Here is a 27,966-nt window from a genome sequence, read left to right on the forward strand (position 1 = left end):
GGGTATTTCGATGTAATAGAGGTGATTTGTAGATAAAGGAAGATTTAAAATCAAAGAATAAATTAAAAATCATGGTTGTGCCATAAGGAATAAATATTTTTTCATCAAAGCCTGTCTCTCAAGAATTTCCAATTCTTATATCTATGAGATGATAGACAGTTGGTTAAGCAGTTATTGTCACTTATTTCCATCTTGTAAAACATGCACACACACACCCCCCAAAAAAAAAAGGGGAAGGACCCTGAGATCCATTCTTTCTGCACTCATCAGGAAGTAGGTTTTGGACTCCATTGCTACGAGCACGTTCCTCCAAGCTATTCCATAGCATTTCTGTCAAATGCAATATTCATGGCAGGCTCATGCCCCTTGACTTTCTGAGTGTTCAGGATTGGTATTCCAGAAACACATATGGCTCCGAAGAACCTCTTCAGCCTTGACAGTGATAACAAGAAGGGATCAACAGTACCCCAGGTAATCCTTATAGCTCTGTCAAAGATTCCTATGGCGCATCATAAATCAGGAAACTGCTTAGTCCCTCTGCCCCAGGCTCCTCATTTCCTCTGGCAAGAGCTCATCTTGGTTCCCCGCTTGCACAGCTTGCCTACGAGAGGACTGGATGATTTTCTCCTTATCTGTCTTGTTTCCAGGTTCTCCTGCTCTGCATTAGCCTCTCGTGCAAGGAAGTGCTTGGGGGACACTTAGAAAGAGGATGGAGCAGCCAAAATGCCCACTGTCTAACTTCAGGTCAGGAAAGCACCTCGCCAGTAGCCCCGCGGTGATGGAGGGAGAAATCACGGCTCTGTCCCACCCCCCACAGCTGCTGGAACAGAAAAGGACAGATAGTGAAGGTGGCATTTTGCAGTCATCCTGCGACAAAGGTACACCCTTTCTGGGAAGGAGCAATCATACAGACATCACCCACTTCCAAACTGTGCAAGCAAGCAGGCTTTTATCCTGTACTTCACAGCAAAGGGATTTCAAGTGGGGAAAAAGAGGCTTATTTGGCCTTTGCAGCAAGCCTAGGGCACAAGACAAATGCCAAGGGCCAGGTCCTCGGGGAGGGGAAGCAACATTGAAAAAAATTAGCAGTTTAGAGCAGGGTATAGGTATTAATAAGAGACTTTTAAATTTTAATTGTCATAGAAATTAAAAGCATATCAGAGAAACGTAAACTGGAAGGAACAAAATAAATCACCTTTCCCCATTTTTCAGCATTTTTTTTATGTCCTCTTTTCAAAAAGTTTATTCCTTCCTTTTCCAACAGAAGAGGGCTAGAGTTAAAAGAAAATAAAAATAAAACAAAAATTAAATGCACACAGAAATAGAAGCTGAAAGAAATTCAAGGTGGTTACATCCCCCACAAAATGGTGAGGAAATTAAATGTCCACCAAGCCTAGTATGAAGTAAAATTTCCTCACACACTGATGTGCCACTAAAACTACTCCATTCGTTTTGAAGGGTCTTCCCCATGTTTCAATCAGCTTGTGTGTAAGTCTATTAAAAAATTCTTGAGGCTCCTAAGGAAAAAAAAAAAATTCAGGACAGATACCGCCCATAACCAATTACAAAGTTCCTGCATTGTATGAAGCCATCCCAGTTGCCCTCCTTGTGCTGGGTTTAAGCCTATTTTATTTTCTTTCAAATGCACAGCAAAGGCACAACGCTTTTCTCTTGTTGGGAAGATGTACTACTGGTACCAATATCACTTGGAAAATGCATAGTTTATTAACAAACACGGAGCTCCAGGTGGCACATTAGCAGTACCTGGGCACAGAGGCTGCCTGAGGCTCCCACAGCCCTAGGATGTGTGCAGAATACACTTACATAATGAGTACAGTTTGCGTTGAAGGTAACATGGTTTATTTCTTCATGATATTCAGATTAAAATGTATCAATGTATTTAGCACAATACTACATTTTAGGACAAAATCATCAGTGCTTTGCAAGTCTTCATAATGTTTATTCATTATAAATAGTAAATATTTACTGAACTTTTTACATGAAAGACGTTTGTTTTTTGTTTTCTTTTTTTGTTGGGTTTTTTGTCTGTTTTTTTTTGTTTTTTTTTACAACACGTGTTGTTGTAGAGGCTGCAACACAAAGATAATATTTCATTTTTCCACCACCCTTAAGACCAATGTGTGAACTAACCTCTGTACTGAACCTAGTCTAACTCACTACTTCATAGTCCTTAATGCTAAAAGGAATGTATTTGTGTTCTGCCTCCCTCTTTGTTCCAAGAATAGAGAGAAATAAATAACACTGCCTTCCATCTTCCTCTTCCTCTCAACATCACAAAACACAAATTTATTGACATTCTAAAATGTCACAATGCAAACTTCTTGTAAACCTTGATTCCTATAATTATATTTTCTATATTGGATATCGCTGTATAATTTAAACAAATGTGTCAAATACAGGTTCATCTCTGTCCATGTCCTGTACATCACTAAAAAAATGTAAACGTGATCATTTCTTCGTATTGTTTCCTGAAAATGACCTTTAAATCATGATTAGCAAGCTGGATTTTAGTTGTCCAGCAGACTGCAACACTTCTGTATTTTATCATCAGGAATTATGCACTGCAAAAATAAAAGTACCTGCAAAAATATAGTTCTGATTCTATCTATATGACTTTGGATGATCCCAAAGTTTGTGTGAGGTACACAGTATTGCACGTTGCTAGGCAGTCATGAAAAATCAGTCGCGTTATTGTTGACTTTTTTTTTCTCCCATGTTTGTTCTAAAAGGTACAACAGACTAGGAAAACTCCACGTACAAAAAGGTAAAATCTGTTTTTCGTGTTACACAAGATCTCATCTCTTGGTAAAGCAAAACTTATAAGTGACATTTATTGACAACATGATTACAAAAGCATGGTAAGGTAACCAAATAAGTTGCTGAGGAAGTCTTTCGCACTTATCCTAGCTTCCTATGGACTGTGACATTTCCTCTTGATGACAATTTCCAGTGTGTAAAATGAAGGAGGTTCTCCTGCCCTTGCTTCAGAAACTGAGCAGTTTTAAAGTTAGACTAAAGTCAGCACTGGATGTCAGATGAGTCAGAGTACACAGAGCTTAGCTGCTCTAAGTTTCAAAATGTTCCATTTGTCCCAATCAATGCACGTTAATTTCAACAACAAAAAATGGAATGTTTTGCCAGGCAGTGATATTAAATACTGCTCTGTTTTGTATACCCACTCATAATGAACCATGTCGCATTTATTTATTCATTATTGCTTTTGGCCTTTGTCTTCTGTATAGCTTTGTCCAGCCTTCAAAAGTCTACTAAAAGCTATGACTGGAGAGAACATAAACAAGCCTGCTTCTCTCAATGCGACTGCCCCAGTTTAGACTGCAGTGTGTTGAGAAGATCCCTCGTATCCAAGCCTTGGAGTGAGACCGGAAAACAAGACCAGCTTTAACTTGAAGTGGACAGTTCATTTATGCAATATCTGGCTTCAGATAATGAAAGGCACCTGCAAAAAAGCAAAAGAAGCTTTTTAAGTCATGCTGTGACAACCTCACAGCATGGGGCCATGCCAACTACAGGTTGACATTGTCATATTTAATACTGATATATCAAAGGAAAGGGACTAATATTTTTATTCCTAGGACAAGTTTGACAAAACTCTATGTATCTGGGATTATATACTGTAATGATTCTTGAGCTGACCTCATTAAGAACATGTGTTTCTAATAGTGGAATGCCAGTGGTTATTTCATTTTGGACAACCCTTATGTTTTACCTAATGGCAATCAGGTTTCATGTCTCAACAATTAATAACATCAAGATGTTGTTGACATCACTTAAGAAAATAATTATGCAGGAGAAATCTTGCTTGAACAATCAGCTATCTCACCAGTGCACTCCGCTTGGCTGTGGAGAGAAGTAGTATTCAGCCATTACAATCTCTGCTCACAATTTTCTTTGTTACAGACAGAACGTACAGACCGTTGATAAACTGGTACAGTATTGCACTTCACAGTGCCAATGTCCCACTACTCACTTTGTCCGTATTGTCCATACTGGTAGCCTGTGACAGGGTCCATGCTGTAACCCGTGGTGCTGTAGGTCGGTGGACAGTAGGACTGGGATGTAGGCAGGCTGTCTAAACTCTTCATATGATCTAGCCGCTGACTGCAGCTGGCTGAGACAGTGGTGGTGGGCTCCAGGCCCCCAGTTAAAGGGGACAGGGCATAATCAGCTTGGGGCTGGTGAGGCACACCACCATGGTTAGTCAAGAGTCCCATTACCTACAAGGCAGAATAATAGAAAGAGTTAAAATACATGAAGAACTGTATCACTTACAGAGCCACAGGAGTTCTCAAGTCTATCATTTGATTTCCTAAAATAGGTAGACTTGGTATTCAAACTATGCTTTGAGTATCTAATCCAAAGAGGAAGTGGAATTTGGTTGCATCATCCACCAAAATAAAAACTGATGGCTAACAAGCAATAAAAAGTGATACCAAGGAAAAATTGTTTTAAAAACTTCTGTGATTTTAGAGTGCCTGATCCCATGCCCCAGCTGGGATCTCTGCAGATGTTTATTCCTTGAGGACTCAATTATAAGAGAATAAAAAGCAAGCAGCAGCTCTTTACCCATGCTGTCCTGTGTGATCTACAAACACAGAAAAGCTGTGAAAAAGCTCACACAATTTTATTTTTTTCCCCCAAGATCAGCAGTCATTAAAATGAAATTAATTTGGAGCGGATCACAGCAACACTACCATGGGAAGTAACAAAGAATCCCAGCACCCAGAACAACATGAATATGCGGAGAAGGGGCAGAGCAGCCATAACTCCTGCAACTGCATGCCGTGTGTGCCTGTGAAGAAATGAAAGTGAAAGAGTAAAGCGCTGGTCATAACGCCAGTTCTCAACCTCATCCTCTGAGTTAGAGGACACAACAGAAATGGTCTGGCATTCCAGACCAGCTTCAAGTTGACTGTGACTCCTTTAATAAGCTGCTTGTACATGAACAGTTATGAAATCAGCAGTCAAGATTAGTTGAAAAGAGACTACTGGAAAATACATGCTTGTCCCTATAAAAGCCCAGCCCTCTAGGCCATAATTCCCAGTAGAAAAGCAAAAAAAAATAATTCAAAAGCACCTGTGCTTTCAGGCAGGAGTGAGGGAAGATACAGTGATGTTATTGTTGTACAAAAATCACTCACACTATAGGTTGGTGTGCATTTCCTTTCCTGGCACATCTCTATAGCACATTTTGAAAATAAGTACAACTGAGAGAATTGCTTGCTTCTGCTGGAATAAGTTGCACTTCAAAGCCTGAGAAATAGTCTGCAGCTTATAACGGATGGATGGCGTACAGCTTCTGCCAAAACAGCATATTCTGATAATTTGCAGGTTGTTCTTCCTCCAAAAAGGCATTACAAATATCTGACATATGCTATTTGATAATAATTTTGCTTTGCTGCACTTCTTACGATAAACTAAAAATAAATTATTAAAATTGGAGTCGATTTTGTAAAGAATAAATCTACACTCATATGAACATGTCTGGTTCCTGAAGCTCTGATGTTCCTTCTTGAATTGTATTAATTTTCCATCATAAAAGAAAAGGGATTATTATTGGAGGGAGCTTGTGGTCCCAGCTCTGAGTTTTGTTTGTTTTTTAATAAATAAATAAAACAAGCCCCAGGGATCATGACTTAAGTAGGAAGGAAGACCTATCCAGGTTTTACATGTCTGATAAGGAAAAGAGCAAGACGCACAAGCAGAGTACTTCAAAAAGAGACACCCCGATACCTGCGTCAAGAACTCAAAACATCTCTGCATCACATGCACCCAAGACATCTCACTGAAAAAAAAAAAAATGCTGAGAAAGAAGTTTAATTACTACTTACAGCACTAGAATGTTCACTTGTTTCACTAAACAGAAAAACGTTAGTTTAATTGATGATATTTTCTGAATGTTTCACAAACTGAAGTATTCATGCAAAAAGAAGTTTCAAAATATATAAAAAGACTTCATTTAGATACTGAAATCTTACAACTTTTAAGTTAAAAACACAAAAGAATAATTTTGATTCAGGCTATAAGATATTTTCTATTTAATTCAAATAATCTTTTCAATAATCTGTTAAAAGAATTTGAGGTTAATAAAAAACAATTTAAAAAATCTCTTGAATCACCACAGATCGAAAAAATCATGTTATTTGCACAGCAACCTGCACAGCATTTGTCCCAAAACTCCCTTAAAACTGAAATAACTAGGCTCTCAACTTTTTCTTCTAAAAATTGGTTCCTGAAAAGTATTAAAATTTCCAAAGATTATTGTAGTAAGTTTTCCCATTTTAGGAATCACAAATATTTTTCTTGTACCCTTGGAGAATGATATGGTCCTGAAAATCTAGCATGCTTAATGATCTGACATTGCATCAGCAGGATACAATATTAGAACCTATATTCATTTAGGTTATATTAATCCTTGTCCTTTAAAATTAACACTAATAGAGTTGAAAGAAGAGAAAGATCCACAAAAAACATAGCTTAACTTAAACATTTACATTGAAAATTACTACTTTGGAAAATATTTATGTTGGCACAAGTATCATGGTTTTGACTACAGTTTAAAACACATATGGTTTATCAGAAATCTGAAATAAGTGCACAGCCCTTTCCATTCCTGCATAGCACCTATGCAATACTGATATTTATGGGGCTTTACCACATTCTGTTCCAAGTTCAAGAGCAGGGAGAATGGGCTGGGCTCGCATTGCCCTCGGGGCCCCGCTGGAGTCCAGATGGCAATCTTCTCTGCCTGAACACTCTCACATCACACGCTGTCTCTACCTGGACTTTTAGGACCAATTGCTGAGTTGGGCAAATAGCTATTTTACCATCTTTGTACTTTAACTAAGCTTTTTTCTGTTTAATATTTTCAACAGAATAGAGCCCAAGACAACATTATTTGGACTTTGCCAGCAAAAACAGTGAGCTCAAAAACTTTGGGATTGGAAGTTATTTTAGAGTTAGAGATTAGCCTTGAAATTTAAAGCTGGATCCAGACACGATCTCAAAAGCCACTCAAATTTTGGTAGCATCTATATTTGGATAGAAATTTATCTTCTCTGACAAACTAAAATTAGCGTTTGATGAGATTTACTTTAAAAATTTTAAATTAATCAGATAATACCAGTCTTTAGGCATCTTTCTATTAAGTGCATATGCACCTAATAGACACTTTGGAGCAGAACTGACACAGCTCTCTGTCTTGGAGGTGGAGAAAACTGAAGTCTGAACAGTAACCATCTTCTCAGAAAGATCTTCTTCGGAGGCCTTCAGAATCATCCTGCAGTTGATTAGTATCTAAATAATTAGATTTTTGGTCATGTCTGTTTTGAAAGCTATAAGGGAAGTAGCCTTAGGGCAGAAGTCTTTCATACGGTATGTGCAATGACCTTATCACCCATACAAGGAGTTACAGGAAGGGCATGGCTGACTTTTACCTAATCAATTAGAAAGCCATTAATGGGCCATGTCTGCAAGATGCTCAGCACCCTCAGCTTAGTGGTGTACAAGAGACACACAAAGATCTGGATTTTGCAACTCAGATCTTCTGCTGGTATGAAACAGCGTAGTTCTAAATAGGTAAACAGATCTGATTGTTTTACAATAATTAAGGAAGAAAATAAATTCATTCAATCGATACATCATCCAAATTACTAGAAAATAGGTACTTCCCTCTGAATTACTTTGGGAAAGCCAAAGTAGTAATTGTCAGCCTCACTGATCTGGATCCCAAAGAAGTTGAAAGAAAAATCAAGGGCTGATTTAACACCTAGAACCAAATGCTGCTGTAACTATTCAATTTATTTTAGAAAAGAACTCCTATAAATGCAAAAAAATCAGGCTGTAAGTTTTTTGGCTACATATATTTTGCCCTTGTTTTTTAAAAAACACACAGAGAAATGTTGACGCATAGCCTTTGAGCTTATGCAATAAAAGACAGTATATATCATTGAAAAAATAGTTCCATTCTGTTAGAAAACAAAGGTGCAATTAGGAATAAGCAAAGAGAACACAGTGAACTGCAACAACCAAACTCTACAGAAAAGTTTTCAGAGAGCACACCCCAAGCAATCCAAAACATTCATTAGGACAAATCCCTTGCTGGTGGGGTCAGTGCAGCATCACTGGCTGAGGATAGGATCCAAAAAGACGACGAGAAATTGAATGATGAAAGCCTTGAAGACGATGTACCTAACATCTGGTCCATTATAAGCTATTAGAAAATACTTCTATTATCAACAAAATTAAACTGAGAAAAAGCTTATTCTATTTAAATGAAACATTATGCCTGTTAATGTGGTTGGTATTTTAGGATGTAGGACCTACTATAAGCACAATAAAATTCTCATATGTTTTAATTCATTTACGCATGCCTGCATTTAATATGCTTTGTGACCATGTCTGCAATTAATATGATTTATGAGAAAAGAACATGTGCAATATTTTTGTGTACAGTGATACATTTTTTTCTCCTCCTGTGAATGAAAGATTTAATGAAACAGCTCAAGGAAAATTGTTGGCAGTTAACGTATTAAGTTGAACTGACAGAATCATGAGTAAACTCCAGTGGAGTTAATGATATCCTCTTATCTGACCCTGACACATTTGCAGCATGTAATTTACAGAAGCTCTGTCCAGGGAATCTTGACAAATGCTCCTAACGATGTCAGGGCAATGTTCCATTCTAATGTAAAACAGATGTGGGTCAGATACCCTCATTCATCACTAACACTGAAAATTTCAAACTCCTTCCGAGATGAATGGCATTACCTGCTGTTAACTCTTTTCACTGTAGAAAAATCTCTCAAAAACAAAATATTGCACAAGAAAGAACACAAAAAGGATGGTTCTAATGCATGAGAATGAGAGATTTTAGAAGATTAATTAAAATCAAGTAGCTACACAGATCTATACCTATAGGATCTTAGAACCGTGTTGCCGATTCATTTTAAATATATTAATATTTCTGACGAATATATGAAGAAACCCAACAGAAAGCATTTTCATGCCAAATGGCAAGCAGTGGGAACCGCGTACTTGCTTAATGAAAACAGGAGCAAATACACTGACTTTGAACATCTGATGATCTGACCTTCTGCATACTCATATCAAATGAAACCTCATACTGATTTCACACCACTAGACATCAGTGGTAGCTACACTGAAATTAGAGAAGGTGCACTGGTGTACATTTAGGGTAATTAAGAGGATAACTTGATCCTTCATGAATTATATTTTTATCTACAGAAGATTACTAATCTTCACAACATTATCACAGTCTGTCACTGAACTTGTGTCTTTTTTTCAGGTGCCAGATCATGGAGTCACAGGACTAGGTAACGTTATCAAAATAATTCAAAGAGAAGCTAATTATCTAGCTCCTGGTTGTATGGAAAAAGCTTCAAAAATGTCAAGACAATTGAAAAAGCAAAACAGAAAGCCCAAAGAAGAACATATACTCACAATTTATATATACATATACATGTAAGTGTGTATATATATATAAAATTAAACATCTCAAAACTGTTTCAGGCAGTCTCAGAGACTGTAGACTCATGAGTTTAAATGCTTAAATATGGCAATATTACATACAACAGTTCATAACAAGCCTAAATCTAAGATTACATTGCCCTCTGCCTGCGAACTCTTCTCCCACCTTCTACTCAACCCAAAACACAAAAGAAGGATTCTGGCCATCATGAAAACCAGCCCAGCTGTATCTAACTGGGCTCTCACACACCTTCCCTCTACAACAGGGATACACAGGTTTGTTCCCTCTGAAAACAAAACAAACAAAAAATACACTTTTTTTTTTTTTAAATTCAAACAGTACTCAAATTTTTTTGCTGGCAGATAGACAGGGGATGGGATCTACAAAGCTTTCACAGGAGGACTCTCACCAAACTCAATGTTTGGCCCTGCAACAACAGCTATTGCATGATCTACACCTACGTGGCTGGATTTACCAACAGGAAATTGCTACCAAATCCTATCCATTTAGGTAAAAGCAACAAATTATCCATAGATGTGGGGGAAAAAAGATAAAGATAACAGACAAGCATAACTGGAGGAATCCAGCCAGTAATAAAGGGTTCATTCATGAGGGTCCCGTTAATGTATATGCCAGGGCCTCTACTCTAACCAGCACTGGGGAAAAACAAGTATTTTTCTATTTTGACTAGAGGAAGGCTCTTTGTATCCTGACTCAGCAGTCAGTCTTTCTTTTATAAGAAAATTATTACTATTACTGATGTACGGGCAAAAAATCAAGATAAAAATAAAACAGTTATCTCTAGAGAGGTAGGAAGTTTTCAAGGAAATTGAGCCTGATGCATTTAAAGATGGATACATGGCTTTCTAGAGTGACTTTGCTAAGGATGAAATTCTGCTCTTTCTGATTCCACTGCAATACATGCTTTTCACTGAATCATGCTGTGGTATTTTTAGTACCTTTCTTTGGAAATCTAAAATACAGAGCATAATTAAAGATTCAAGTGAGCCATCTGTGATTACTCATTACAAAGCTCTCATTCATATACCAGTCCTTAATTGAATAAATATGCAAGTATTCAGATTCCTGTTTTTATTTCTATTTTGTAAATACATTAAAGAATTAGAAGTTCGCCAATGCATGCCAGTCATATACTCTATGAAGGGCTGACTCATACTTTCACTTAACAAGTGGTTCAAATTGAACTTCTACGTGTAGCAAAAGTAAAAAAATATTTTAAGGGCTGCAGTGACACTGAATACTCAGCCTGCATATATTCTAAATGGTACAAATTATTATGGAGGCAGATAAGTCAGTTTTGTGAGCAATATCATTAAAAAGGGTTAAGAAAACCCTGAAACTGATATGTTTGATACATATTGTGTCACTTTACTGTTACATTTTTGTATTTAAGATATCTATATTTTTAATTGTATTTCTAAACATTTATTCTCATATAGTTACAGTACAATTGGCCTAAATTTCCAGACGAGTCCAGAGCTTTTTTGTATCTCCATGTAAGATTTCTGAGCTGTAAGAGAAGATCTGTTTTTTGAAGGCTGAAGCTCCACCAACTCACCCCAGCTTTTCTGGCATTGCAGGGATAGAGGTGGAGATAGACCCAGAGGCAGAAGTTAAAGTAAACATTCAAAATGTAAGGTCACCTGTTTATTGTTGTTGTTATATTAATATATTTCATTATGTATGTTACATTATATATAAATATATAATTATAGTTTTTAAAATATTACAATATTTACAAAACAAATAAATGTTACTATTCTTGCACAATAACAATTATGAAACTATTGGATCCCATCTATTTGTACCCACTCCAGAAGCAGAATAATCAATCCCATTGGCTGAACTTTTTAAAAAAATAATAATTTAAAAATGATTTAATAATAATTTTTTAAAAAACTCACACAAAAACCTCATGCTCATGAAAATTATATTATGTGAATTAACTTTCTTCCTCACAGAGAAATCCCTGACCCCTGTCTCATGTTCTTGGGTCATTAAGCAAAGAGCTCTCAAAGCCAAGTTCATTGTGACAAAGATCATGAGCTTCTCATTGGTGTGGGACTTGGACCCAAATGAAATGTTTCTGTGAGCAACCAGTTGGACAGTAATTTGACAGAAGGTATAGGAAAAACTATAATAAATGAAGAGTTGCTTCCCCCCTTTTAATGAGGGAATGCAAGTTTTTAGCCACTGGTTCCTGTGTTTCACTTAAAAGCAGAGTTAACAAGACAATGTGAACATATCTAACTGATTCGACAGCTGCCATCAGATCCATACTTCAGGTTAATGAAAACCAAGTGCTCTCAAAGACTTAAGAGAAGCCAATTGCCTAAGATCTATCTCACCAAAACGAGTTACAGGATGATTCTGAAACTCAGGCAGTGAAATGTTTTGACAGTAGAAGAAAGAAACCTTGAAACAGCTTGCATCTTTACTGCTGTTCACAGAAAAGTTTGGAATTTTCTTATTAAGATTATTCCTGAGCTCCAGGTAATGGCATGAGAACTGCAAACTTTGTTAAAGACTGTTATGATCTTCCACACAACCCATTCAATATTCAATCTACTTCCTGTTTTGAAACTGCAGCCTTTAATAAAGTTAATGGTTTGACTCAATTATGGGGGAAGATGACAAGGAAGAGGAAAAAGTAGATCTGAGAAGTTTTCTAGAGGGCAAGGAAGAAAAAAATTATGTCCCACAGGAGACAGGTTACGCACATTTATTCTTTTTCCAGTAAAAGCTTAACACTGCAGTACTACTTAAGTCTGCGTATCCTATGGGTTAAATAGAGGAAGGAAGTGGCCTCATCGGCAGCAATGCAAGCAGAGTATTGCTGCTCAATCTGAATCCACAAGCAGTCCGAAATGGCACACTTCAAAACCAGCAAACTGCCTAAACCGCCTGGTGTAGAGCAAATTCTGCTGCTTTGTCACTAATAAAAAGCACATGACAAGGTCAAGGGATGCCCATGTACACCGGAAAAGCCTTTTTCCTTATCTTAAATGAAGCAGTTCAAAATATTGATATCCTGTCTTAAAAACAATCTGCTCTCTAGTAAGACCATACACCTGCAGTTGTGAGACAAGTGTTTTTGCAGTCGCTCCTCTGCTTTCCATGGAAGAACCAGCGATGACTCTTAATGCCGGGATCAGAAAGTGACATGCCAATTGAGAGGCATGCTTAAGTCCCATACCCATACACATATATATGCTACTCCCTAATAATTTTGGGTTAACAAATGTTTGTTAAAAGAAGACGCACTGAGCAACTGAAACCTAATTTGAAAAGGAAATACAATATTCCCATAAACGTATGCATGAAAGCCAAGAAGCTGCATAATAGGCATAGAAAACATAAAAATATGCAATTTACATATATTACACACTAAATATAATGTCAGAACGGAGATTATTAAAGAGCTCTGGCTGAGATGGCGTGCTTGCAGTTTGGTTGCTTTTTCATGAAATACAAACAAGGACACTCCTGGCTACCAGTTCCCCGAGACATTAATCCCTGTCTTATTCCTGCAAAAGTCAACCCTTTGCAGGTCTGTAAGACAGAGGTTCTCTCACCACAGCCAGGTAGTAACGAGTAAACCAGATGAACAAGGAGAATAATCAGTCTTCTGGAAGAGATCTGCAGATCTTGTCTTGACATTAAAAAGTGCTGAATAGTATTAACAAGGTGGGACTCTTTATTCTTTTATTCTTTTAAACAAGAGCAACAACATTTTATTTCTCAGCCTGCAAGACAGGTATGTTATGGAGCATTCTACTTCCTAAAACTGATCAAAACATACAGTCTTCTCTAACTTCCAAGTTCATGGCTAACATGATAAAAATAAAATTACAGCACCCTAGCCATCTCCCCTTGTCCTCTGCCTTCGCCCAGTGCTTGCCTGAAACAACTTATTTGTCCATCATACTCAAGAACAGTTAGAAAGGAAACATTCTGTGTGGAAAATAAAGCTTCCCCAGGGGTCTGTGTGTCAGACCCTCATTTGGAATAAACTGAAGTCAAAGGGCAAAAGGAGGTTTAAGACTGCTAAGAATATGATCCCCTGAATCTTAATATTAGATTTTGTTCTGCACATTGAGGGGTTTTTTTAAAATCACAAAAGTTTATTTGCGCTTCAGACAAAGCCCCTCCTCCCCCCTCCCACTAAAGTCACCGTAAATTCAGCTTTACACACAGTATGTCCAGAGCAGTTGCCTAAGAGGACATTGATGGGTGGAAACATTATGTTAATTGCTCACACACCCAGATTTATTGTGGTCAAAAATCCACCGGCTAGTAAAAAGACCTTCTTTCCTCCTCATCTAAATTCCACGCACACAGGCAGGGCACTGCAACGTGCCCACTCAGCAAGAAAACTCCTGTTTCTCTCTCTTCATGAAATTCCCAACACAGAACTGGCTTTTGACTCGCCAGCCACCTGGGTGCCTGTGGGAAGAGCCCCAAGGAAGCGTGACAAGGGGATACCCTGCGACACACCCACGACTAAGGGGCATTTCACACACAGTAACGTTGCACATACGTGACCGACGTCTGAGGCTCTTCTTTTGGGCATAAAGCACAATCGCAGTTTTGCTAGAGTCCCACAGTTTGTTGCACATAATTTACGTATTTGAGGCTGTATCACTCCCTTATATAAACACAAAGCCTAGGTACGTCATTTTATACATATATACATTTTATACATGTGTCTCAGTCATTGTTTAGGCCCCAAAATTGTTTTAGAGGAGCTGTTGGTAACACTGGATGAATTTAGGGCTGGGTTTTTTGTTTGTTTGTTTGATGGAAAGATCTTTACCAGCCAGTGAAGGTAATCATTCAGTTGCCAAGAAGCTGTTCAAAATCTAAATGGATATAAGTAATCTCCTGTCTGCATTCAGTGATGAACACAACATCAGTTTTTGAGTGATCAGCCTTCTCCTAAACCTGTTGGAAGAGCTGCAGGATAGGGCCAGGAGCTCTAAGCACTGGGGTAGGAAAAGGTTTCAAAAGTCTAAGGAAAAACAACAAAACCCCGAATTTTCATAGCGTAAAGACAGGGCTGGGTGTAAAGAAGCACAGTAACTGATTAAAGACATCTAATCTGCTCTGGGATCTCCTTTTGATTATATCAAACCTCAAATCAGCAAGACTTTGGGGGGAGGAAACCTGGCCTCACTTTTTTGTCCCACTTTGCCGAGACACCACAAGATTTTTTTACTGTTGTGCTCCACTTCTGTGTCACAGACAATAAAAGCTTTGTGAAAGGGAAAAAAGATCACATTTTCCATAGCTAGAACCAACATACATTTAAACTGACACTAACAACTATTTTTGATGGATTAACGCTGAATCCCAAAAAGATGTTTATGTCAAAATTGTGGAAGCCTTGCACACTGTGAAACTAGCCATTTTTAAAAAAATGAAGCAACTAATATAATGTCATGGCTTTTGTTGGAATTGCATTTAGAAATCAGAATTCTTTAGAACAAAATCCATTCAAGTCTTGTTGGAAGTACATCCGTTTGTTTTTCTGTTGGTATTTTTTTCCTGAGGTTTCTAGCCATAAAGTTTTGTACCCCACTCTATGCTATAGGAATCTGTGAAACTTAATTACATTTACTGTTACAAAAAAGGGTTTATGAACTTTTGCCTTTGGGCAAAAATGTTTATTTCATTGCCTTTGTTATTCATTCTTTTCAACTCCAGTGCCTTTGAACTTTTCAGCTGCACAGAGTTATCACCGTTGCACAGGAACCAGGAACTGTACTCCCGAGATGCAAACCACAAGTTGAAGAAAACGAAGGAGGCAAAGATATATGAGTCGTTATTTTGGCCACCCTTTGTGCCATTAAAATCTCATTTTCTGCCTATTAGGATGCCCTCTCCCTGCTTAGGCAGTGGTGATAGTCAGTGATTAGTGTGTAATTGAGTATAATTGTCTTTTCACTTTTCATTTGTGTCATTCTGAGCTTCTCTCTGTTTTTCTAACCACTGAGAGGAAAAAAGGGTAGAAAGAAGATAAAGCTGTTAAAACTCTCACTTTCAGCCCTGAAGAGATTCCTGATTGTAATTATAGATTGCATCCTCTTTGTGACTTCTCAGAATTTAGTGGACGTCTCTTTCCAAGCACCTGGGCAAAGCTCTCGCTAATAAAATAAACTACCATCTATTCAAGCTTTAACTAATAATGTCAGCTTCAGACAGATGCCGCGTGTAGAAAAATTTAACCAAGCTTTTGACACTCAATTATCAAGGCAATTTATTAACATGATTTCCTAAAAAGAGCTCATGCAAATTAGAAAAACAATTATGGTATTCATGCATTTATATATTGCCAAAGAGCAGTAATACTCCTAATTTATGTATTTATAACTCGATTATGGCTCATCTCAATGTGCACTGCTCAGCCCTTGGAACTCTCCTCATACAACTTGCCTGTAATTTTCCTGGGCCATTTGGTAAAACCTTGGTGAGGTTATCTTAAAGAGATATTTTATTTACAGAAAAACTACATGATCTACTTTCTGTACCTAGCCATGCATCTTCAGGAAAATAGAAGTACATTACAAACGCTTGACAACTGAATGTAAACATGAAGCCTGCATGATTACATTATAAATCACTTGAAATTAAATATAAGCTATGACTCTCGATTCAGCCAGTAGGAGGAAAAAATAAAAAAAAGAAGGAAACTAGCAAACTGAAATCATGTGGCTTGTATAAAGAATACATTATGGTTTAAATTTGGCAATTCATTATACTGTGGCCTGAGGGAATAAACTCTTTGGTTCTGGTATACAGCAAATCCTCTGTCTGAAAACACAGGACTGACCTGAGGTGAAAGGCCATTGCCAATGGCAGGGTTCATGGGATTTGAGGGCCCGGACGGAGGCACAAAGCTGTCTGTATAGCTGGAAAATCCATGCCTGGTGCTGGGTAGGCAATAGGCAGAGCTGCTCTCTGGATTTGAAGGGAGGCTGCTTTGGTGTACAGTGCTTGGAGGGAGAGGCTGAGGTCTATGGACGGTACTGCTTGGATCAGACACAGCTAGAAGCAAAAGAAACATGTTGATATGTTTTCCTCCTTTTTTCTGGTATAATAAGTTCATTATGTGAAGCTCAACTTGACAGAATTGCATCAGGACCTGCATGTAAATACTGGTTAAATAGAAAGGTAAGTCTTTAATATTGCTAGATATTTAACTGGCCAGTTAAATTACATACAAATTCTTAAAAGACTGTAAAAATTATAACAACAGACACATGCCGTTTTCAGACAATCCTTAGTGGGAACATATTGTTCAGAATTGCTACAGCAAAATTAAAAAGAAAATTTATGTTTATATATATAGCATATATAAGCTATAATATACTTTACATATATATACACACTATATGTGTGTGTGTGTATGTGTGTGTATATAGATATATTTTTAAATATATATATAAAAAAGGAAAAGCTTTATTTGCTTAGAAGACTGGTAACAGGCTTTCCCCTCCCTGTCACAGCACAGAAATTGCGCCGTGATTTGTAGTAAACCTAGCAGTGGATGGGAGAAGCCCTGGGCCTTGCAAAATTCCCTTAATTAGAACATGGCCTGGCAAAAACATCCACCAACAGTTGGGATCCAAATCTCAAGGAGGGAGAAAGGAGAGCACAGTAACTTGTCTTACAAAAACTCACCTGTAAGGTTTTTCTTTAACAGTAAAATCTAGCGTAGCCTAGATTTGAAGCTCTGTTCCCCGCCTCCCCAGATTCGTCAAAGTTCACAGAATTTTTGATAAGGTCAACACAAATTTTTACCATACTGAGACTTGCTACTATCTGATGTGAAACAAGATGGTCTAAATAGCTGGTTTTTTCCACCATCAGATAAATATTCTGAGTACTCACAGAAGTTTCCAGTACACCATCATCAAAAGCAACAAAGGCAACAGAATGCAACTGCTGCGTCCTTCCCCACCGTGCCGGGCACTCTCAGCAGAAGAGGCCAACACAGCAGAAGAGCAGGGAAGCGTGTACATCACTTTACCAAACACTGCACCTCTGTTGTGCGTGAGGCTACTGTTTCTCTAGCTAGCACCCTTCACATGTAACCAGCCATTTCTTGCAGCAAAACAAACCTGAGTTCTTACATGTTTAAAATAAACAGGCTTGCAATGTCCTCACTGACTCAGAGCCTAAATTAGCAAACACCCCTTTTTCTACGTTAGAGAAGAAAATGTTTCTACAATGGATCAACACAGGAAACCTCCAATAACACTATTTTAACCAAGTACCTGTTGGCTACTGTACCTTGCGGTATGGAGGTGGGTTGATAGGAGGGCTCAGAGAGCTGATACGTCGGCAAAGTTGGCATGGCACTGGGTGGAAATCCTCCTGGGATCAGATGGTTGAAAGCCATCAGTTGATTGGCTCCTGCCTGTTTCCTCCATCTAGCGCGACGGTTACTAAACCAGACCTACAAATGTTTTAATTAGGGACATTTGACTTTTGTACATTTAATATGGGTGCATCAGAAATAATGGCATCGTATTTCAAATGCATTCAGTGTCTGAGAAGAGAGATACAGAAGATGCACACTGGGCTCAGAGTTCCTGGACGAGAAAGCAGCCCTTGGCACACACTTCCATGGTTCAACGGACAGGACACAGGAATCCCAAACCCTAGTTTCCTCTCAAATACAGCCTCTCCTGAGAAACAAGCTGACTAATGCTTTCAAGATTTAGCACTTTTAATAGCTATCAATCACTATCCTTATTGTGCCAGATTTAATGAGAAAGGGAAAACATCTCTCCATTTGATCTAAGTGCCAGCCAAAGCTATTTGGTCTGGATTGTATCGTCTTTATATTTAATTTGCTGACAAGTTAGTGGCATCGCTTAATGCACTTTTGGAAGGTGCTTGTACTTATATGTTGGGATACTATATTGCCCTAATGATCAACAGAACTTTAAGCTTTTAATTTGAAAAATACAAGCCCCGCGTACAAAACACACAAATCCCTCCAGCAAGTTTTCATGTATTCACATATGCACAAAACATCCCTTAATAAACTTGACATTAACACTAGATCAGAATTTCCGTACTAGATTAGCATTTCAGAACCACTTTGAAATCTGTTCCCAGGACAGGGTACCAAACAGATGGCTTTTGGATTAGTGGGACATTTTAGCTATAAATCTGCTTTCCTTCACGTCATTCTCAGTTCATGTTTTAAGTTTTCCGAGTCTTGGATGGCTCTTATTACCTCCAAGAAAGGAAGAGGCAAGACTTCACAAATACAGACATAATAAGAGTTGCAAAATACATAGGTTAATATTGATATTATAGTGATCATACATGCCACAAATTGGACGGGCGACCAGCCACAGCAGGTGTGCTTGGACCAGTGTGCATCCACGCTGCCCTGCGGCAGGTTTAGAGCAACTTCTAGATTACAGCGCTCAGGTCCATGAGGTGGACCACCACAGAAAAGAAAGGCTGTTTGAGATAAGGGAGGCTACCCACGTTTGTAAACAAGCAATTACTCATACTTGTACACCCTGAAGCAGCTGCAATGATCATCCATGGATACTATCAATTAGATAAGACCTTAACTGAGTGTTAGCATGTTACAAGGTACATGTGCACAGCCTGTAAGGCAGTCTGGCCTGAAAGCCACTGAGGCACATTACCTGATGAGCCACATGTGGACATATTTGTAAAAGCAAGTTGGGTCACAGATCTGTCACGCTTCCTGCAAGCAGCCCACGGATCAGCCATCACAGACTGGATTTCTAGGTGTAACATCATTTACAAACCATGGGTGGCCCTTACATAAGAGTGTAACAACATCTTGGACTACACTGTGGGCTTCTCCTCCACTTGCTATTTCATAGCAGGAGTGGTGGGACTCACTGGGCCATCTGGTTTCTGATGTGGGCCATCTGTCACCATGTAGTTTGGTCTGGCTTCATCCTCTTCAGAATGAGATGCTCAGTTCACACAGCTGCCTCCTCCTTTGGCCACAACATCTACTCCTCAATTACACACTCCCACTCCAGTTTAAGATTTAGGACAGAGGGATAGATGGAGCCTCTGTTCTACCTCAGAAATCCCTCTCTTGGTTTTTTGCTGTACATACTAACCCTCCCTCTGCCTCCACGTGAACCATTTCTGAAAGCGGCTAGCAGGGAAAAGGCACTAGGGTGGAGATGCGAGGCCTGCAATGAGCAATAGTTGAGGATGGGTCTAGATTCAGCAATATTTTTTACTTTCTCATCCTATAGACACCTATATCCTTTTTCACCACTCTCCTTACCCTTTGCTTCTCTCACTGACATTTAAGTCTAAATTTCTTATTTACTCCTCACAGACTCCTTCCACCTGCTTATGTCTCCCAAAGCCCACCAGCCTCACGCTCCTGCGGCAGTATCTTTTGAAGACAACCAAAGAGAAGGAAAAAGAGGCAAGACATGCTGAAGAGGGAGGAAGAGGCTTTGCTAAAGAGCCAAAGAACACTTAGGAAGGATAACGGAGGTCAGAGAGGGAGCAGGGAACAGCAAACGCATGTTGTAATTAGCCTACCCAGGTCATTAACTATGGCCTTCTCCATGACACTCTCCCTTCTTCAGGTCAAGAGGGTTATCTGATTATCTTCAAATGCTTTGGGAACACTAACTAAATTACACTATGTGAGTGGATTTCACTGAGGAAAATGAGGTAACAAGATTTTGTTTCCTCTACAGATAAGCATTTGCCTTCAAGCCCTAGATCTTTAATAAAATGAGTCAGATCCCAAACTTTAATTCAGTAGTGAGTGATTTGCATTAATGCCAAGTTTTATGCTTTTATTTACAGATAGATTTTGGCTCATTTTATAGATTTGCATTTTTCCAGAACTCAGATATGTATTCAACATTCCTGAAAGGGACACACTCAATGGTATCAAAGAGTCTACAGCAGCCCCACGATGAACATACTTGCACAGAGCTCTGTTGCCACCTGGACCCCCATTAAATTAAGTGGGACTCCGCAGGGGTGCAGGAACCTGCCTGGGCTGTGCAGAAGCAAGGCTGTGTATTACCACCTCAGTCCCATGCACTTGGGACATGCTAAACGGGTGCTACTTGACTGGCATCCACGTCACATGCTGCTGGCACAGCCATGGCTCCAGGATCATAGGCTCCAGCCACTGCCACTCCACTGCCTTGCTGCCCCATCAGCCGCAGCACACATCATCTGCCACTTGCCCTGCCTTCTTACTTTCAGCAGGAAGGCAGATGGCACCTGACTAGCGCTGGAGTTAGTCCAAAATTAACTCACCAAAACCCTTTGAACAAATTCAAAACTGCAGAGTGAGTCTTATTGCCACTAATACCACACGCACTCATCACTACAGAATGGTAGAGGCACATTTAAAAAAAAAAAACAAAACAAAACACAAAACAAACAACCACACACACAAAAAACCCCAAAACAAAACAAAAAAACCCACACACAACCAACCCGCACCTTTACAGTAAGCACCAGAGGTCCGATCCACATATGTACTCATTTCCCTTTGATTTTAATGGGCTTTGGACCAGCCTTTGTAAAAATACTAAAAATAATTTCTCTTTAAAATGACCATAAGTGTGGTCCCAGCTCCTACCATCACATATTTTTACAAATGAACACACCGAAGCTCTGAATCTGTAATTCTGGATGTTTTAACACAATAGCTTTTATTATTGTTACTGTTTACTGTCATGGCCTCACCCTTTTCACATGGCTTGAGATTTGGTTTCCAACTGTGTTTAACTCCCATTTTATACCAGGTAATTGCAGATTTCAGGTGTTGTGTGTGACAGAACACAAAGAAGAAATAACGTAACATTAAGACAGGAGAAAAAAGTACAAATAAAATTAAATGGGAGAGCTAAAGAGTTGAAAATTGGTTTTGGAAAGTCAAGAAAAAATTACTCAAAACTAAATAACTCAAACCTAAATATTTCATTTACATTATATGTAATGTTTATTAAAATTAGTCAGATCCAAAACTTTATTCAGTAGCAGTTATATGCTTTCTATGTTAAATGAAATGATTTATTTTATTATTAATCATAGTATTTCACTTAGACTACATTCGGCTAACTTGACTTATTCTCAGGAAAGAGTTCAGGAAATTTTTTTTTATTTTTTAAATCGGCATATATCATGAAGAATCCATGTGCACTGTTACCGCTAAGTAAAGAAATCCTGAAAATTTTTGAAAATATCCAGCCAAGACTTAGAAATAAATCTAGCCACCACAAGACAATGCATCTGCTTAGAAACATATTGTAAACACCTGGGGAAACATTCCTTTGCCTGTACATTTCCAACATGATTTAAACACAATGTCCTCTTATGTTCAGCAAATTTCAACTTCCACCAGCACAATAAAATCCTCATCTTATGAGCGGCCTATTCAAATCTAGCAGGTTCCCCATAGGATGCTTCTGTTCTCCCGCAACCTCCCTTCTGAGAAGGAAGTGATCATCACCTGGATGCAGAGACGCTCTGAGTATGACACAGCCCCTAGTGAAGATCACAAGTGTCACACTGTGAGAAAGTGCCACCCTGTAGCGGGCGTAACAGAAAACCAACTCTAGACTAGCTACATCTACTTAATCTGACAAACTAATCCATCTTGTGTGTTGCCATCAGCAGCAACAGCATGGATCTCAGTGGAAGGCAGACCAACCCTAGATAGTACTTCAAATCACCACTACCACACCAAATCCCCCATGGAAGCAAAAGCAGTGGATAGGCAAGCTACTGCATTTTGGAGACTCAAAATATAGCATTCTTACACAAACGGTACTGTGTCTGAAGGAATACAACCTACTTGTGTTGGTGTAACATGCAGGAGCTCTAAATTAGGTCAGCACTGTGCTTGGTGCTGTGCAAATGCAGACATGGACAGAGGAAACATGGCTTGTCTGAGGGACCCAAGCATCCAAAAGTGATGTCTGCACCAGAAGCCAAGTCACATTCATTTTAGTGAGGCTCTGGCTCCCTAGTTTCTATGTCACTTTCAAAAATGGAATGTAAATTACCCAGATGATTTGGAAACAAAATTGAACCCCAGTGTCTGGCCAAAATTTACACTCAAAAACAGAACTGAAGAGGATGAAATTCAGAGCAAAAGGAAAAAAGAAAAAATAGTCCTTTAAGGGAAGTAAGTATTGGAGGCTCCAGTTTTTCAAGCATTTGGAACTGGACTGACCAAAAAAGAAACCACTCTGCAATAGAATATAAAAAAAATATTTTACACTGATGTAGAATGGATGAGGTAAACTAATAGGTTTATCCCATCTCTATGTTCCAATATTTAGATCCTGCTTTTTATTATCATTTTTCCTTTAAGTAGTTTGCAAGTGATCATGCCAACATCTTATTTCGTTGATCTCAACAGGATATTCTTTAAAAGATGCATTTATTCACTTGGGAACACGCTGGTGTAATTAGCCTTGACATTTCAACAGTCTGATCATAAACACAGAGTGCTCGATGTGCTTTTAAGGCAAAAAGATCTCTGAACCAACAGGGCAAAACATTCGAGATGTGAATTTTGCAGGAAACCCGGGGATATTTTGTTAAATACAGTCCTGACCATTGCAAGCATGAGTGCCAAAACCACACAAAGTCAAAAGACTGATATATTGTTAACAGCACTTTTAATTTTAGACAGGGGGTTTTTGGTTTTTCCCCCTTTTGCCTTACAGTATTTTTCATGGTAACTGCCTCCCCAACCCCCCATTCCCCACCTCTCCCTTCCCACAAAATTCACATGTCCAGAATAAAGTCTGACCATCCTGGAAGCAGGAGTCCTTGGTGGGTGTGCCATCAGGGAGTGAATTTGGGGTGTGCTAGAAGCAGTGGGACTGTCTTGCGAAGAGGGGAGGCTGAATGTGGAAACTGCTAATGAAGCTGGGCTGCACCAGCCTGGACAGAGTTGACTCCGTTACCTTTGCAAAACACGGCAGTGTGACTTCTAAAGACACTCCCAGTGCCCAGTCCTGCAGTCCATGTTCATGCTGGACCTACATTTACTTCAGCAACCTTCAGAGCACTCTGTGCAGGCACTTTCACCCTCTCACCAGGCCGACGGCCGACACCAGTGCTTGCCAGCCTGACCTGACGGGGAGTTCATTCAGATAACACAAAACAGCAAGGAAAAAAGGTTTTTTCCCTCCCTTTTCTTTTTTTGCAGTAGGGTGAATTTCCATCCTGGCTCACCATGTTACCAGATGAGCTCCAGGGAGAGCACTGCCAGGAACCAGCCGTAGGAAGACGAAAGAGTAGAAACAGAATTGCTTCTTAGCAACAACTAGTTGGCAAATCAGCTTTGCTACGGCATCCACACACCCCCAGCCTCATAGGAATAAGGTCTACTGCGTATGCACAGAAGCACGCCATGGGTACGCCTGTTTCCTCACAGCATTCCAAAGCGGTGCTGCTAGCCAGCTGAGAACGACCTGCTGTGATCACCAGTGGGAACACAGCAAGGCTGCAGGTTCTCTGCCTGGGGTCTGCTGGGAGCTGTTTTTTATGGTGATGGGAAGTCATGCTGGTTGGGATACACAGAATTACCAACGTGATGGAAACCAGAGTTCTTTTAAAGCAAGCAAACAAAAATAATAAACCACCATACACAAAATTTAAAAAAAAAAAAAAAGGAAAAAAAAAAACCAGACCAAAAAAACATTAGGCTGTGCCAAAGGGAATGAGGACTTCCAGCCACCTCCCAGTGCGATCCAACATACTCAACTCTCATAGGTTTCTTTGAAAAGACTTTTACTCAGTCCTACACAAATACTTCTAAAACACTGCCGCTGACTAGTTCTGCAAAATATTGACTAATAAACAAATTGAACTGTGTATTTATAAATTAAAGCACCACTAATTTGAGCCCTTAGGCAGCAGGGACCAGAAAAAGAGAATCAAAATCACATCCCTTCTTTTCCTTTACATTTAAAAATGTCTTCTTGGGCCTGCATATGTTTGTAGTTGGCTAATTTACCCATAAGAATTTCTCCTTTACCCCAGGCGGAGGAGAAAAAAAAAAACCCTGCAATTACAGGGTTATCTACTACAAGAAAGCACACAGCATTTTCTTTCTTTATCCTATGTATGATGCAAGAGCGACAGCCTCAAAAAAAGGCACTATAAATTCTCCATAAACCACATCAGGAGTAACTGTAAAGATCTGCTGAAACATCTTAAATGTTCCTGAATCTGTCTCACATTCCTTTACCCCATCTCCCTGTAGGACTGTGCAGTTCAGCATACAAGCTCAAACCGTTTCAGAGGAGCTAAGGGCAAATAAAGACTTTTTTTTGGCACAGGTCCTCCCTCCCCCATGATTTCTCAGTGAATGCTTTTCACTGTTTGCTACTGAGAAGAAACTTAAAGCTGAGAGTGGACTTCAGAGCTTTCAAACCTTACTACTAGCTTAAGAGTCATAATTTCTTCTCTCACCTTTCCCCCCACTATCTTCTTCTCCAAACCATCTCTTCCCCTCCCTGTACCACAGTGAAACAACGAAAACAATACGCAGGCACAGCACTTAAAAAATTTATCATTCTTATTCTGATTACTCAAGATTTCTGAGCTCTTGGGACTTCTTCTATTTGCTGAGGCTATAAGCTTTTTACAAAAGCTTACAAGCTGATTAAAAGTTTGACATGGGAACATTCAACTCCATCCTATTAGCCTGGAGAGATCTGCCTGAATTTTCAGACATACTAATTTGTTAAAGAATATTTTTCTTTTTGGAAGTATTCAAGCAAAGAGATCTAAACCCGGGATTTGGCTGAGAAGAGTCTTTTCAGGACAGGACATACTCATGTTTCAGAATTCTTCCTGACTTCCCCTGCTTTTTCACTATTATTCATGGACTAAAAGAGTCCAAACAAGTTTCTCCCATTGTCTTTTGGGGCTAAGCAGGAAGGCCACATGCCAGTCGCTTCTCACGACAGGACCTCCTGCCCCGCACGATCCCATGCAGCTGGGGGCAGATTCGCAACATGGTCCAACATGCAAGTCTCACACATCACATTTCTGATAACTGGGGAGGCCTGCCTTCAACACACAGCCCAACAGGATTTGTCTGACTGGCCAGTCCCCATCGGCCAAGGCAGGCTCCTGATCCTCCGCCTGCCACAGGACAAACCTGAACCTTATTTAAAAATCCTTTACTAAAAGACTGAATTAAATACCTCCCACCGTCAACCTGAAACAGGCTCCAAGCTGCTGCCAAAGTTTGCCCAGTTCATCCAGGTCTAAAAATAAGCCTGATATGGGAATCAAAAGGGGGCCAGAAAAGATGCTACCCACTTCATTCCTTATGCACTATTTATTACAGAAACCATAACCCCACTGCTCTGAAGCTCAGAAAGAGCCTTTGATCTTTATCTACACTGGGGAAAATTTCACTTTTAGAATTCGCCTTCAGATTGAGTCAGTAAAAATAGGCCACAGACCTTAACAGCCTGCACTGCAACTTAATGATGGTTTTAAGGAGGTTTTAAACTGGACCAGTAAAGCACTGCATGGTTGTGATTTTTACTCACAATATGTGAATCTAACTTCACATTCCCAGGGTACTACTACTTTTTGTTTTTGTTTTTTTTTTAAATAAAGGGTCATCCTTTGGGACTCTGCTTATATTTCTGAATTGTATCTGATGAATGCACAAGACCAAAGAACTTTCCCCTTCCTGCTGCATCTAATGTGCAAAAAGAGCTGGATGTCTTTGGAAGAGGCAGCAGAAGAGGTTGTCCTGGCTCCACATGACATCTAGGCTCAAACATGGGGGAGAAAGACTCAGTGGTCCTTGAGTGGAAAGGCGCTGCAGGAAAAATTGCAGGGAGCATTTTAACTCCTTATTACCCGCAGTGCTGAAGTATTTGCAATGATTGTAGTCACACATGCAATGTGGAGTTTGTTGCAACATGTCTTTCCCCAAAAGCCTTTTGCCTTTCCTGTCCCCACAATTAAGTGCACAAATAACATTCACAGTGTAAAGTCTGTTTTCAGTTGCTTGTAGCTTTCAAAAAATTCCCCTTAGGGACTGAAATGTTCTAAGTTTGATCTCAGCCCAGAGGCAACTTTTTCTCCCCCTTCCAACCAACCAGCTTAGAAACATGCATTTGGTTGCCCCCCAACAGTGGGAAAGTGAGAAAATAGATGATTCGGCAGTTTAAGACTCTTCCTTTCACGGGTGTTCAGAGACCACCTTGGGGAATAGGAGGAGGTGGGAAGCATGGGGGCGGCAGGGTAGGAAAAACAAAACATGAGATGCGAGCGCTACATAGAGGGACTGAGGGAATAGCAAGGTTGGTCCAGTTGTAATCAATTAAATAACTTCCTAGACAATGTAAAACAACTCTACAAAATTAGTCCTTACAGCTCCAGAGAAGAAGAAAATTTTCTGGGTTCAGCCGGACTCAGGCTGCAAAGAGCTAGCTCTTTCAGATGATGCTTGCTCGGGAAGCAAAGACATCTTTGTGTATATATCCATATAAAATTTGGTATCTCTGATCTCTGTCATACTGTTACCAAAAAAGAAGTGTGACTAAGAAAGCTTGAATGCTACATCAGTATGGCTATCCAGCCCTCTCAGCCTCAAGTCTCTTAGGGTTACTTTCTTTTCACAGGTTGTCTTTTATTTCATGCCCATCATAGGTGGCTATTTTAAGGGGCTATAGAGAGGTGCTGAATGCTGATAAGGCAAATCCTGTATCCCTTAATCCACTGCTAAATCACTCTGCCAGGCTTCAAGGGTACCAGACAGATGGAGTGCACTAGGAAACTGCCCACAGGCTGGCTACTTCAAGCCCAGCTCATCTTTAATCCAGAAAGGTTTTGTTCTGGTATTTTAATCATTGATTGACTGGGAACTTTCTTCCATGCTGGGTTAGGTAAAATATCCATATGTCAGAGGTACTGGGGAATTCGTGAGGCTGTAGATCATAGGAGTGGTGTGAGACAGGATGTGTCTCAAGGGAACCAAGGAAGCCATAAGGAATGTAAAAAGTCACAGGGTTAAAGCCACATTAAGACAGCTGTTATGTTAATGAGAGTTCTGCTTTTCTTCTAGCTGTGGGTCATTGATTTAGAAAAACACGAACAAGGTCTTTTTCATTTTATCGTATTTTTCCACTGAAGCTAACATAGACCAAAACATCATATCCTAGATCCCATTCGTCTTGCTAACAGAACTTGTGTAGGAAGTTATCTTTATTATGTTTGTGCGTGGATGATTCCTACGGCTTGATTTGGTCTTACCTGGCCCAAGTCTATATATGAAGCTGTTTTGCAAGCATTTCACTTAGTAAACATGTTAAGAAGAGTCATGCACCACTGAGTTTGCCTTCCAGAAAAATTAATCCATCCATCTGATT

General features: G+C 39.4%; 1 protein-coding gene across 1 annotated transcript in view; it reads right to left on the reverse strand.

Annotated features, from left to right (window-relative positions):
- Window positions 1–3,258: 3,258 nt before the first annotated feature.
- PAX3 (paired box 3) overlaps window positions 3,259–27,966 on the reverse strand; it is an 83,630-nt gene continuing 58,922 nt past the window's right edge. The window contains exons 7-10 of the mRNA XM_072867277.1: window positions 17,846–18,011; window positions 16,383–16,597; window positions 4,010–4,256; window positions 3,259–3,478 (exon numbers count right to left, since the gene is read on the reverse strand). Of these exons, the coding sequence (XP_072723378.1) occupies window positions 3,444–3,478; window positions 4,010–4,256; window positions 16,383–16,597; window positions 17,846–18,011 (663 nt within the window). The 3' untranslated portion in view covers window positions 3,259–3,443. The remainder of the gene's footprint in view (window positions 3,479–4,009; window positions 4,257–16,382; window positions 16,598–17,845; window positions 18,012–27,966) is intronic.

Source organism: Ciconia boyciana, chromosome 7, assembly GCF_034638445.1.
Source record: "Ciconia boyciana chromosome 7, ASM3463844v1, whole genome shotgun sequence".
Classification (NCBI taxonomy): domain Eukaryota; kingdom Metazoa; phylum Chordata; class Aves; order Ciconiiformes; family Ciconiidae; genus Ciconia; species Ciconia boyciana.